At 33.9% G+C, this 13,337-nt stretch overlaps 1 protein-coding gene across 1 annotated transcript in view; it reads left to right on the forward strand.

The window, feature by feature from the left end:
- The window catches only part of IPO8 (importin 8), an 80,055-nt gene that overhangs the window by 18,604 nt on the left and 48,114 nt on the right, over nucleotides 1–13,337 (forward strand). Inside the window, exons 3-8 of the mRNA XM_007943176.2 lie at nucleotides 4,005–4,161; nucleotides 6,627–6,785; nucleotides 8,289–8,445; nucleotides 9,596–9,685; nucleotides 10,972–11,066; nucleotides 11,663–11,747. Of these exons, the coding sequence (XP_007941367.1) occupies nucleotides 4,005–4,161; nucleotides 6,627–6,785; nucleotides 8,289–8,445; nucleotides 9,596–9,685; nucleotides 10,972–11,066; nucleotides 11,663–11,747 (743 nt within the window). The remainder of the gene's footprint in view (nucleotides 1–4,004; nucleotides 4,162–6,626; nucleotides 6,786–8,288; nucleotides 8,446–9,595; nucleotides 9,686–10,971; nucleotides 11,067–11,662; nucleotides 11,748–13,337) is intronic.

The following is a 13,337-nucleotide window of genomic DNA, read 5'->3' on the forward strand; positions in this document are numbered from 1 at the left end:
ACCTTCCTTCCGAGGAGTGGCTGGTGGGTTTGAACCGCCAGCCTTCTGGTTAGCAGTCAAGTGCTTTAGCCACTATGCTACCAGAGCTCCCTATAACAACAACAATTATATACATATACATAAATATAAATAACTAAAAACCAAACTTATTGCCCTTGAGTCAGTTCTCACTCATAGCGACCCCTCCTTAGGTTTCTGAGGTGGTATCTCTATGGAAGTAGATTGCCCAGTCTTCCTTCTGAGGAGTGGCTTGTGGGTTCGAACCGCCAGCCTTCTGGTTAGCAGTCACATGCCTTAAGCATTACACTACCAGAGTTCCTGTATATATACGTATATTGACCACATTTTGTTTATCCATTCAGCCATTGGTAGACACTGGTTGTTTCCACCTTTTGGCTGTTGTGAATAGTGCTGCAATGAACACTGGTGTACAAGTATCTGTTTAAGTCCCTGCTTTCAAGTCTTTTGGGTATGCACTTGGTAGTAGAATTGCTGGGGTTAATTAAATTTTGATATGAACTATAAGCAGCATTTAGAAGCACATTTTCTTCATATTTTATGTGGATTTCAAGTTGTTTTGCCATAGGACAGAGTTTATCTTGGTGGTTGATCATTTCCTAATTTTTTAGGACATTTTTCTTAGAGCAGCCATTTTCTTTTTATCATAGAATCTGAAATACATTATGTATAATTCTACATTTAATTATCCCAAATTTAAGTGTCATTTATAAATTTCTGTCCTATTTAATCTCTAATTGAAATGTAAGGATACCCAGGAGCTTTATGGTGACACTTAGACACATACTGTATCATTTTAGCATGACATTTAAGAAAAAATGATCTTGTCCTTGATAAAAATCAGTCTTTATAAAGCTGTGAAAAAATTGTGTTAATGTAACTGGAAAAACAGAGCTCTGCAAAAAGGTCAAGTCTTGATTTTTCTATGCTTGTAGGCAACTATAAAATATTCTTACTGCTCAGGTAAGCTCATTAGTGAATGTTCTTTCTTACCTTACCTTGAATTTTTAAGAAATAGGAGAAGAAGAAAGTAAAATTATAATGTTACCAAGGAAAGCAAAATAAATTTGCATGTCGGCCCTACTCCTTTCTTTTTGAGGTATTGACAGTCATAATAACATCATTAATATTATCGTGTAATGTTCAGAGAAGGGACTCTAACTTAAGATAGTTATGATTAGGAAGCTCTCAAATGACATTTTAAAAATACTGTGGTAAATGCATTTAACAAGACATTTGCATTTCAACCATATTATATGTGCAATTCTGTGACATTAATTACATTCACGATGTTATACAACCATTATTACTGTTTCCAATTTTTTTCATTAACTTTAATCAAACCATAAAAACCAAACTCACTGCCATTGAGTTGGTTCCGACTCATAGCGACCCCTCTTTGGGTTTTTGAGGCGGTATCTCTATGGAAGTAGATTGCTCAGTCTTCCTTCTGAGGAGTGGTTGGTGGGTTTGAACCAACAGTCTTCTAGCAGTCAAATGCCTTAGGCACTATGCCATCAGAAACTAAGAAATGACTAACTTTTTATCTGCCTCTGATGAACTTTGGTGTTTATGCATTTGCTTATTCTAGATATTTCACGTAAGTGGAATCATATTTTTTGTCCTTTTGTGTCTGACTTATTTCACTCATCATAATGTTTTTAAGATTTACCCATGTTGTAGCATATACCAAAACTTAATTTCTCTTTATGGGTAAATAATATTCCATTGTACATATGTACTACATTGTGTTTCTTCATTCATCTTTTTCTGGGCCCTTGTGTTATTTCCACCTTTTAGCTGTTGTGAACCTTGGTATACAAGTATCTGTTTGCATCCCTGCTTTAGACTTTGCCTTGAGTGATTCATTCTGCTTAAAAAGGAGAGAAATGTGTATATGTTTTAGTAAGTTAATGTCAAACTTAAGGTGCTTAAAATGGTGAGTGAATTTAATTTTCTAGGGAAGCAAAATTTGAAATACCTTTATGAATTGGATTAAGATGATATTTGTGTATTTTTACTTGAATTAGGTGACTAAAGGAAGATTTTTGGATTATTGATATTATTTCTGTTATCTTTGGTATTTTTCCTTCATTATCCTTAACGTATTGCTGTTGGGTTTACTCTGACTCATAGTGAGCATATAGGATGGAGTAGAATTATCCTACAGAATTTCTAAGGCTATGATATTTATGGAGGCAGTCTGCCACATCTTTCTCCCATGGAGCAGCTGGTGGGTTCTAACTGCCCACCTTTTGGTTAGCAGTGGAGTGCTTAACCATCGAACTACCAGGGCTCCATTTCATTATCCATAGTAATATAGTAATCTGTAGTTATTAGCAAGAGTAATTAATGTTGTTTTAAATTAGTGCATTAAGTTCAATTTTATTTTTAACTAATTACAGATTTACTTAAACATACACAAATTGGTCCAGTGTTCCTTTTATATTGGCTGTCTTGCATAGTGCCTCATAATACAAGTATATTTTAGTTATAAAATTAATAGATTTAATTACAAAATTATGAGTAGGTTTATGATTTTACTATGCATTTCTGTTTTCTGAAGGTTGCTTTCCTTTATTTACAAAACTAGTTTTATAGGTATTTAAATGAGCTTGTATAGGATATAGTTGATTTTTCTTTTTGCGAAGATTAATCCCGTGCAGTCATCTGAACTGCTGACAGGTTAGCCCATATTCTTAGATCATTCATTAATTTTTTTTTAACAGTCTACATATTTTTGTTGAATATCTATTCTGTACCGATCACTGTTACATAAAATATAATAATGGTACTGGGATAAAAGATGGTAGTTGGTCTACAGTCTGTGGTTTAAATTAAAAGTAAAATAGAACAAAAAGTACACTTACTTAAACACAAAGGCTCCCACATAACTTTTTTTTATACAAGCAAATTGAAAACTGAGGTGGAAGCATCTTTTTCAGATCTTTAGTGAATCAAAAACAATTAAGAGGAGTTTATAGGATGTCAAATTCATAATTAAATTTCTATTGTAGTATTACAGCTGATGTCAGACATGATGGTTTGTTTGTGACCTGATATCTTTACCACTCAATTTAATTTTATGATAAAGAGGGGTGGGGTTGGGCAAGAAGGGAGAAGATAAGCTTCAGGGAGGGAAGTTATGACGCTTTGCGGATCACATCTCTTTATTCTAAACCAAAGCATGTTGTTAAATGTAAGTTATTTGCCTAAATTCTGTGTTCGTCTTGGTGATTAGGCGGCTTCACATTCCCTCTGAAAAACCCTATTGCAGTGTATCAATTTGTTTCTTTCAGAAGCCTTTTATTAAAAGTTGAAGATGGTTAATAAGAATAGGAACAAAATCACTGATTACATATTTTGATAGAAATAAACTGATAGAAGATTTCCTGATTTTGTCCAAACATATTTGAAGGCTAGTGTCATTCTTCCTATTATGTTTATAAGTATTAAGCATTTTAAAAAAGGTTAAAAGGTTTATAAGTATTAAGCATCTTAAAAAAAAGTTAAAAGGTACTACTATTTCAAAATAGTAGTACCAAATAGAGCAGGTGAAAGATAATAAGTAAAAAAAGCAATCTACGTGAGGAAAAACAGAATTTCTCCTGCTGCGAACTCAATATTAAGTGTTTTGAAAAATGTGACTCTCAAGATTTCAAAGTATGTTGAATAGGGACTTATTTAGACCTTGCATTTAGGTTAAGGTTATGTACTTGATACATAAGTCATTGTTTTGTCATTTAAACACTGAAGCTTGATTTGATAAAATGTTTACTGCTTAGACTTGCTTAACTAGCTAAAGAGAAACTTTTAAATCTTTTCCGTTTTCCCTTCCCTGCTTGGCTATTTATAACTTTTAAGATTTTCCACTTTTTGTTGCATTTCATGTTCAGCCTTGGAGACTTAACCTTTCATGTTCTGTAGATTGGAATTAAAGCTACCCATTCAATACTGCTATGTTAGCATTTTTTCTTTTAACTTAGCTGCCATTTACCTGAAGAACATGGTGACACAGTACTGGCCAGACCGAGAACCTCCACCAGGAGAAGCAGTATTTCCATTCAACATTCATGAAAATGATCGCCAGCAGATACGTGATAACATTGTGGAAGGAATAATTCGGTCTCCAGATTTAGTGAGGTGCATTATACTGTATGATCAGTAGGAAACAAAAAATATTTGGGTCTTAGCGGGGAGGGGTATTGGGGTTTTGGGGATCTAATCATCAGTCTCATTTTTTAAAAAAGCTATAAGGTAGTAAAGATGGACACTTAAATAATATTCTTTATTTTATCTTTGTGTTTGTGATTCTTTGCCTCAAAATATTTTGTACATGATTTTGTTATTTTTTTCTCTGACACAGGGAGATTGACTTCTGGGAATTTTTACCTGACACTTTTCTTAACCTTTACGTATATTTTTATTCATTCTCATGAACTGATTATCTTTTGCTTTGGAGAAGACGGTCAAGTGGTGGAGAAGACTTATCTCTAGTTTCTCAAATCCATAGATGCTACAGGGCAGCACTGTCTAGTAGAACTTCCTGCAGTGAGGAAAATGTTAATTATTCACATTGCCCAATGTTTAGCCACTTGCCTCAGATAGCTTGAAGCACTTGAAATGTGGGTAGTGCAAATAGGGACTGAATTTCTAATTTATTTAATCTTGACTAATTTGAAGTGTGCATATGTGGCTAGTGGCTGTCCCATTTCAGCTATAGAATCATGAAAATTTTGCTATCTTCAAATAGAAGTAAATTATTTTATAGGTGAAATGGATGTAGTGGAATGAAATTTTAGAAATTAGGTATGGTTTTAACCTGAGTGCCTAATAAACTTATGACATAAGCAGTGGGAAAGGAAGGAAGTGGGAGGGAAGTGATAACAGGAAAGAGAACTAACATTGAGCAACTCCTTTTAGTGCAGTTATTTTATTAGGTAAGAGGAGAAAACAGGCTTATTGATTAAAGAATATTATCTTTATTCCCAGTGGTTGCCCAAATGCCAGTCACTGATACCCTTCTGGGCCATCGTGTATTCTGATTCTTGTCAAAAATCCTTCCATTTTCAGCTCTTCTTGAGTCTTCCAATGATTCTACTCACTAACACATTAAATAACAATTTATAGTTAGCAGGTTTCTCCTTTCATAGGTATCTTTTGCTTGGCTTGGCATGAGAAAGAATTTGGAGTGATAATCTGAAGATGAAATTTAAAGAAAATGAAAAGTTTTTACTTTATATAAATATGACTTATTTGTTGTTTAAATGAATAGTTTCTGGTGACAAAGGAGATCTTTATCATGAGAATTCTTTGTTGGTTTGTTTCTTTTCTTAAGTTACTCCTTAAGAGTTAATTATAATCACACTTGGAGAAATATTTTCTTTCCTATACTCAAAGTTTAAGAATATTACAGAGAAAATTTTTGAAGAAATTTGGTAACATAAGGAAAAGGCATTATTTTGTTTATTTTACTAGTTGCAGTAAATCCAAGTTATTGGCTGTTTAATGGAACACCCATCTTTAGGCACTGTGGAATCCTATTTTAGTCATATTCATTTTCTGGCCTTTTGCAAATGGCCCTATTGGGACGTATTTGGTGATGATATTGACAGTGTGAAGAAAAATTATTTTTCTCATTTTATTTTTAATTCCAATTAGAATTGGGGTCTCAGGAGGAAATAATTACTGATCTAAGTGTTAGGAGATCATACCTTTTATCACATAACGTTACTGGTTTATTAAAGGGGTATTCTCTTTTTCTGTTTTGTCTTCCAGTTGTTTTTCTCTTACTTGTTTGGAAACAGCTCTTTGCTTCCTTTTCAGGAATTATTTAACTAATACTTATTTCTTATACTCAGAGTACAAAAAATCAGTATCTCAGGCAGCTTTGCTAAGTATAATATACCATGTTGGCTGTTACCTGATAATGGATATGTTCAAGGCCACAGTTATGTGAGCCTCTGTTTTACTTTCACCATTTGTAGGCTAAGATTGTCCAGTTGAAATATTAAAATATTTGTTACCTCCTTGTAATAGGATAACCAAAATATAAGTTGGAAATTTTGCACAGCTGAGGTGGATTCATTGTCATCATCTTGTTATTATTTTTAATTTTTATTGTGCTGTGAGTGAAAGTTGATAGAGCAAATCCGTTTTCCATACAGCAATTCATACATACTTTGTTTCATGACATTGACTACAGTTTCAGTTCCTCACAGTGTGATACCTCTCTTCCCACTTCCTCCTCAGTTACCTTTTCCCTGTGTCCTTCTGTCCCATGTACTCCTGCCCCCTGAGCTGTTTTTTTTTTTTTTTTTTGAAAATTTATATGAATTTCTTTCTAAATTAATTTTTTTTCAAAGATGTACTTAGGGTAAGAGAGAATGAAAGTTTCATTCATTTTAGGAAATCATCCATTCTGTCTATTTTCAATAACTTGAGCTATTGAGGTTTTTTTTTTTAGAGGAGCTGGTTTTATTTTTTCCATCCTTGATAGATAACTATATAACATGGTAAAGAACTTAGAGTACTTACATGTAAGATATTAGAGGTCTTTAAAACCTGACATCTATAACTGTTTACATTTTGGACCCCCCTCTCCATAGAGTCCAGTTAACAATGTGTCTCCGTGCCATCATTAAACATGATTTTCCTGGTCACTGGCCATCGGTAGTTGACAAGATAGACTATTACTTGCAATCACAGAGCAGTGGAAGCTGGCTTGGCAGCTTATTATGTCTGTATCAACTGGTGAAGACATACGAGTAAGTTGATTTCTGTTGGCTGAATATACCAGCTTTATGTTAACTTGCATACAGGGATCTGTGCCAGGGGTGTTCTGTAGAATTGGACTCCTTTAGGAGACATTCAATTAAACACAGTGAAACATGTTATTCACTACAGTTAGTCAAAGAACCTTTAATATGCTAATGTGCATCGTTACTAACAGGAATATAATATGCAGAGCTTCTCAAAGTTATTTGATAGTTTCAGAAGACCACTTATTAACAGCTTTCACTGGAAATGCTGATATAGAGGCACCTTAACATATGTCCTCTTGAGAGTATATTATTAAGTAAGCCAAACATTTATCTTTATGGATGTTAAGATAGAAAATGTTAGTTTCTTTGCTACCCAGGAAAACCATACCCATTGCCATCAAGTCAATTCCAAGTCATAGTGAGCCTATTAGGGCAGAGTAGAAATGCCCCATAGGGTTTCCCAGACTGTAAATCTTTACAGAAGCAGACTGCTACATCTTTCTCTCACAGAGCAGCTGGTGGATTCTAACTGCCGACCTTTGGGTTAGCAGCTGAGTGCTTAACCACTGTGCTACTAGGGCTCCTTGTTTCTTTGCTAGTGACATTCTTTTCCCATAAAAGCTACTTGACTGGCAAGGGATTCAGTATCACACTTAACAGTGTCACTTTCTGGTTTTTGAGAGGATTGCTACTTGTATATACAAAATCCTATAGTTTTCTTTCTTTTAAACTAATTAGTTTATACTGTATTTTTAGAATTGTGAGAGTATTGTAGATTTATAGCAATTAATGTGATCTAAGAGCTCTGTTGGTGTAGTGCCTAAGGCATTTGACTGCTAACCAGAAGGCTGGCTGTTCAAACCCACCAGCCACTCCTTGGAAGGAAGGTTGGGCAATCTACTTCCATAGTGATACCTCCTCGGAAACCCAAGGAGGGGTCGCTATGAGTTGGATCCGACTTGATGGCAGTGAGATTTTTTTTTTTTTAAGAGCACCTATGTTTGTAAACTATTTTGACTTCTCAATTTAGGATAGTATAAGAAGAAGTGCCCCCCTCCCACATTATATGTTATATAATAAGAATGTTTATCTATTTCAATTAATGTATCAGTCAACTTGTATTTTATAGGAAGAATTCTTGTATGATGAAGACGAAAATACCAGCAAAATTCATGTAGGAAAGCTACAAAATAATCTTGGGTTCTTTTAAAGCTAGTCTAAATTTTTTAGAAAGATTTTTAGATATTCTGCCTAAAATAAGGATTTCCATTTCAAAGTTTCTTCCACCTTTATTCTAGTAATCCTAACAGAAAATATAAGCTGATGTTTTGAATGTTTTGGTTAGTTTTATGTCGTTTTCAATATAATGTATATATGTATTTTTTCTCTGTTTATTGCTCATGAGGGCAAAGATCATATCTGTCTTATTATGTCCTCGGTGTATAGCATGTTTCCTCTTTTTGGGGGAGGAATCACTTTTCTCTCTTTCTGTCTTTGCTCATGTAGGTATAAGAAAGCTGAGGAAAGAGAACCCCTCATAGCAGCAATGCAAGTATTTCTGCCTCGAATTCAGCAGCAAATCATCCAGCTCCTTCCTGATTCTTCCCATTATTCTGTATTACTACAGAAACAGATTCTGAAAATCTTTTATGCACTTGTTCAGGTAGGTTTCTAAACCAGAAGACGAACATGAATATTGTATTTCTGCCTGACACATGGAAGGTGCTCACTGAGTATCAGCTATTATTGACTGTTATTATATAGTCTCATGGCCTGTAAAATCCTTCACCTCTCTGGCTTTATCTTCTACCTTAATACCTTTCTGCTTTATACTCAGCTGTAATGAAATTCTCGCAGCTTTACAAACAGGTCCTCTCGTTTCTTCTGAGCTTTTACAAATACTGTACTTCTGCCTGGACCATCCTTCTTGCTCATTGTGGCCTGGCCAGTTTATCCTCATTCTCTAGGTCTCAGCTTGAATATCACTTCTGGGAAGTTGCTCCTTATTTCCCAGTTGGATTAGGTGACCTTCCTGTGTGTTTTATGAATATTGTACTAATATCTGTATTGGTATCATACCATATTTTATGTGTATTATATTTTCCTTGTTCATATGTGTTTTTTCTCAACTGGAGTATAAACTTCATGAGGGCAGAGATCATGTCTGTCTTATTATGTCCTCAGTGTATAGTATGTTTGTGGAATGAATGGATGCAGAGGCACTATCCCTTATCTCCTGCAGCTCACAGCAAAGCAGACACATACCTGTTTAATACAAAAATGAACTTTCATATTATGCCACAGTATAGGGGAAAGTAACTGAAAAAAGGTTTAATGAATAGCAGTACTCTGTTGAATGAGTAAAGAATTTTATCAAAGTGGTTAAAATTAAAGTTTGATACACCAAGGGGTAAATGGTAAAAATCATTTGTCTAGAATCTCTTGCTGGATAAATGAGACCTTATTGTATTGATTTTTTTTTTTTTTTTAAATATAAGAGTAATCCAGAAAAACAAGTCAAACATTTCATAAATAAATAAAAAGCCCTCTTTCACCATATCGTGCTTGAAGTTACTACAAAATCCCACTTCTTCCTCTAACCTCTGTGAAGTTTAGTGCTTCTACTTCTAGAATTTAAGAAAATTTAATTTACATACATGTACTTTTGAATATTTTAAGCTTAATTTCAGCTTCAGCCATATGAAATTTCTATTTTCATTGCCTTTTCATGTATTTCAACCTTATAATATAAACTCACTAATTTCTTTTTGGAAGAGAAGAATTATTTATGTTGTTACTCTTCTATCCTCCAGTATGCATTGCCTCTTCAGCTGATGAATAACCAAATGATGACAGAATGGATGGAGATCTTTCGAACTATTATTGACAGAACAGTTCCTCCTGTAAGAAAGGGCTTCTGTTACTAAGGAAAATTGGTGAAACTTGGTTTTGGGTTATTTGTGGAAGACTGATTTATTATGTTAGCCTGCTATTTGCAAAACTACTACTGTAATAAAAGTAATTGATAATACACATTAATTTTAGAAAATTCAGATGAGCAAAAATAATAACTATAATTCTACTAAAAAGAATAATAACCATTTTAAAAACTTGGCATTTATTCCTTTTGTCTTTTTTTCTTTGTACCTGTATGCAGCCATATTATTTAAAAATGATATATATAGATACTATTTTGAAATTCATTTTTCGTTTAAATCTATTATAAATATTTATAATATTATTAAAGTTTTTGTACTGTATCATTTTTTTGAATGCTTCATTTGCTGGACTTTTAGAGTGTTTTAGATTTTTACTGTTCTAGCTATAAGTCTGGAGTTAGATTTTTGTGCACATATCGTGGTTATTTTCTTTGGAGAAACCTGTAGAAGTTTAATTGTCACATTCAGGCTTTTCACTAGTCTTGCAAATTGCTCTAAGTGTAGTTCTGAGTTTATCAGTTTGGTAGGTGAAAGATGATGCCTCATTTTAATCTGTAGTAATGATACTATTACTTACCAAATCAACTTTGAGTATTTTTAAATCTAAGCTTATCTTAAAATGTGAAGTGTCTTTTCCTTTGTCCATATCTTGGTAAAGATTATGTTGTTGTTGTTGTTATGTGCCCTCAAGTCAGCCCCAGCTCATAGCAACCCCTCCATGGGTTTCCAAGACAGTATCACTACGGAAGTAGATTGCCTGACCTTCCTTCCGAGGAGTGGCTGGTGGGTTTGAACCGCCAGCCTTCTGTTTAGCAGTCAAGTGCTTTAGGCACTACGCTACCAGAGCTCCCGGTAAAAATTATTTGAAGTTTATTTGCATACATAAATGTACAGAATTTAATAAGCAATGAGTTTTCACAAACACATACCCTTGTATTATCATGCCCAGATTAAGATATAGAACTTTTCCATCATCCCAGAGAGTTTCCTCATGGGACGTGGAGCTTTAGGTTTTGAAGGGCCTTTTGAAGGTAAGGAGATATATGTGACAAACAGCATTTGTTAACTGAAATTTTCTTTTGTCTATTGGATTTCTAAATATTAATCTATAAAATAAAATTTGTAATTGTATGACAATCTGAGTTTACATTTAGTATGAGTTAATCTATATCAAGATTTACTCTGCCTTGGTTATTCACATAAACTCTTTTATTATATAGACATTTAATCTGGGTATTTTGCCCTCTTAGGAGACTCTGCAAATTGATGAGGATGATAGACCAGAACTAGTATGGTGGAAGTGTAAGAAGTGGGCATTGCATATTGTAGCTCGTCTGTTTGAACGGTGAGTCTCTTTTTATTAGAATTACAGTCTTGTACTTAGGATGTCAGGATTGGAGATAATAAAATATCTGTCTGATATCGATGCTCTATTTGATTATTTGTCCTTAGAGCCGTAAAGGCAGAAAGTCATCCTCTGTTTCAAGCAGGCTTAACTGTAATAATTGATTTTGAAATGATAAGGAAGTGAGTAGTCTTCTCTAAAAAGCATGGGGAAATGACGTTGTATACCTTAGGAAATAACCAGGAATTGTGAATGAAGGTGCATGGCTCTCAGCTGCATAGGGAAAAATGTTTAATTTTGAGAGGATTTACTAAAAAGTTATTGGATATCAGACATAACATATTCTTAGTTCTAATATTTGCCCTTTGGAAGCTCTTGATTTAGTAGGTAAATCTTCTGTCTGAAATTTTAAGTATGGCCCTGAGGCTACGTATGGATCATCATGATTTCATTATGGAGCTATTGAAAAATCAGGAAAATGTTAGTTTTCTGCCCCAATGGAATATATCTGTAAACAAGGGACTGTATTTAAACTAGTGAGCATGCTTTGCTTTTAAAAGTCATAATATTTAAACATTTTCTCATTGTATTTTCAGGTATGGAAGCCCAGGAACTGTCACAAAAGAGTACTTTGAATTTTCTGAATTCTTCTTGAAAACCTATGCAGTGGGAATTCAGCAGGTAATAAACTTACGCTTTTAAAATAGAAGAATGGTTACTGTTGAAAGGGAAGTCATATCTATTCATTTAAAACTAGGTTGAAAACATAATAAACTATATATTTGTAGATGATGAAATAGCAACGTCAGGATCTTAATACGGTGACATCAATTTTAGACCCAAAAGTTTTAGGGCGGCTACCATAGAACTGCCCTACAGACAGACTCCAACTCTCTTGACTCAAACCTTTTGAATTTGTTGATGGCTGATATAGCGGTCATCAGTATTAGATGAGATTCTTCTGTTAACTCTCCCTGACTTTTTAGAAATTTTTTATATGAATTTCTTTTTTATTTTCTTTGAGCCTCACCTCTTTGTTGTCGACTTTTGTATTAGAAGATTTACAAATTGAATTAGAAGATAATATATATCTAATTATTTCAAGACCATTTACACTTAGACGTTAAAACTTTCAGCTGAGAACGTACACTTTTTAGTGTAAGTTTTGGAACTCTTCTGTACAGTAAAAGTTAGAAATTCTCGAGACATGATCCAGGTTTATATTAGTTTTTAGAACTTTAAAAACTATAAAGGATAAGTGGACTATTAAAATTGGTTGATTAGTATTGCCATTTGAATCATGATATTTTGTTTATATTTAACAAACAAAATTTAATAGCTATTGAGCATTGGCTATGTCAGGAAGCAAGATTAATCAGACTTAATAAAAAACTAAAATGGTATAGAAAGTGTTTCTAGATTTTTACAAATCTCAGGCACTTGACTGCTAACCAGAAGGCTGGCAGTTGAAACCCACCAGGCGCTCCTTGGAAGGAAGATGGGGCAATCTACTTTTGTAGTGATACTGCCTCAGAAACCCAAGGAGGGGTCGCTATGAGTCGGGTCTGACTCGACAGCACATAACAACAACATGCATATTAGTGTTCTTTATTTAATGTAAAGTTAAATAATATGAACTTGTCATTTTAAGGTGGAATATGTGAACTGAATTCATATTCTGAATTTATAAATTCTGTACATATTTACTCAGCAACTCTTAGAGCATGATGCAATGAAGTGCTCTAGAGACCTGCAATTGAAAGACTTAGGCTGTGTTGTAATGCTTTCTTGTACTGAGGGTCTTTGAGTTAAGCACAACCACTTTGTATTTATTATAATCATTTTCTTAATATCAGTCTTTAAAAAAATCAATTTTGTGTTCATTTACAAAATATTTCAGTGATCTGAGATTATAAAATTCCCTAGCATTTTCTTTTTTTCTCCTTTTTATTGTGCTTTGGGTGAAAGTTTACAGAGCATGTTAATTTTCCATTCAGCAAGTTTCATACATTTTGTTTTGTAACATTAGTCACAATTCCCTAAATATAACACTACTCTTCTATTTCTTCCCCAGGTTTCCCATATCTGTTTGTCCTTCTTTCCTACCACTTCCTGCCTTCTGCATTTTGTTTTGGGGCAAATGCTTCCCTTTTGGTCTTAGATAGTTAATTGTTTTGAGGAGTACATTCTTCACAAGAGTTACAGTTTACTTTATAGGCCTGTCTATTGTTTGGCTGAAAGGTGATCCCTAAGGGTAGGTTCAGTTCCAAG

The sequence above is a fragment of the Orycteropus afer genome, unplaced genomic scaffold (genome assembly GCF_000298275.1).
Source record: "Orycteropus afer afer isolate SDZICR_OR568_19922 unplaced genomic scaffold, OryAfe1.0 scaffold00100, whole genome shotgun sequence".
Taxonomy (NCBI): domain Eukaryota; kingdom Metazoa; phylum Chordata; class Mammalia; order Tubulidentata; family Orycteropodidae; genus Orycteropus; species Orycteropus afer.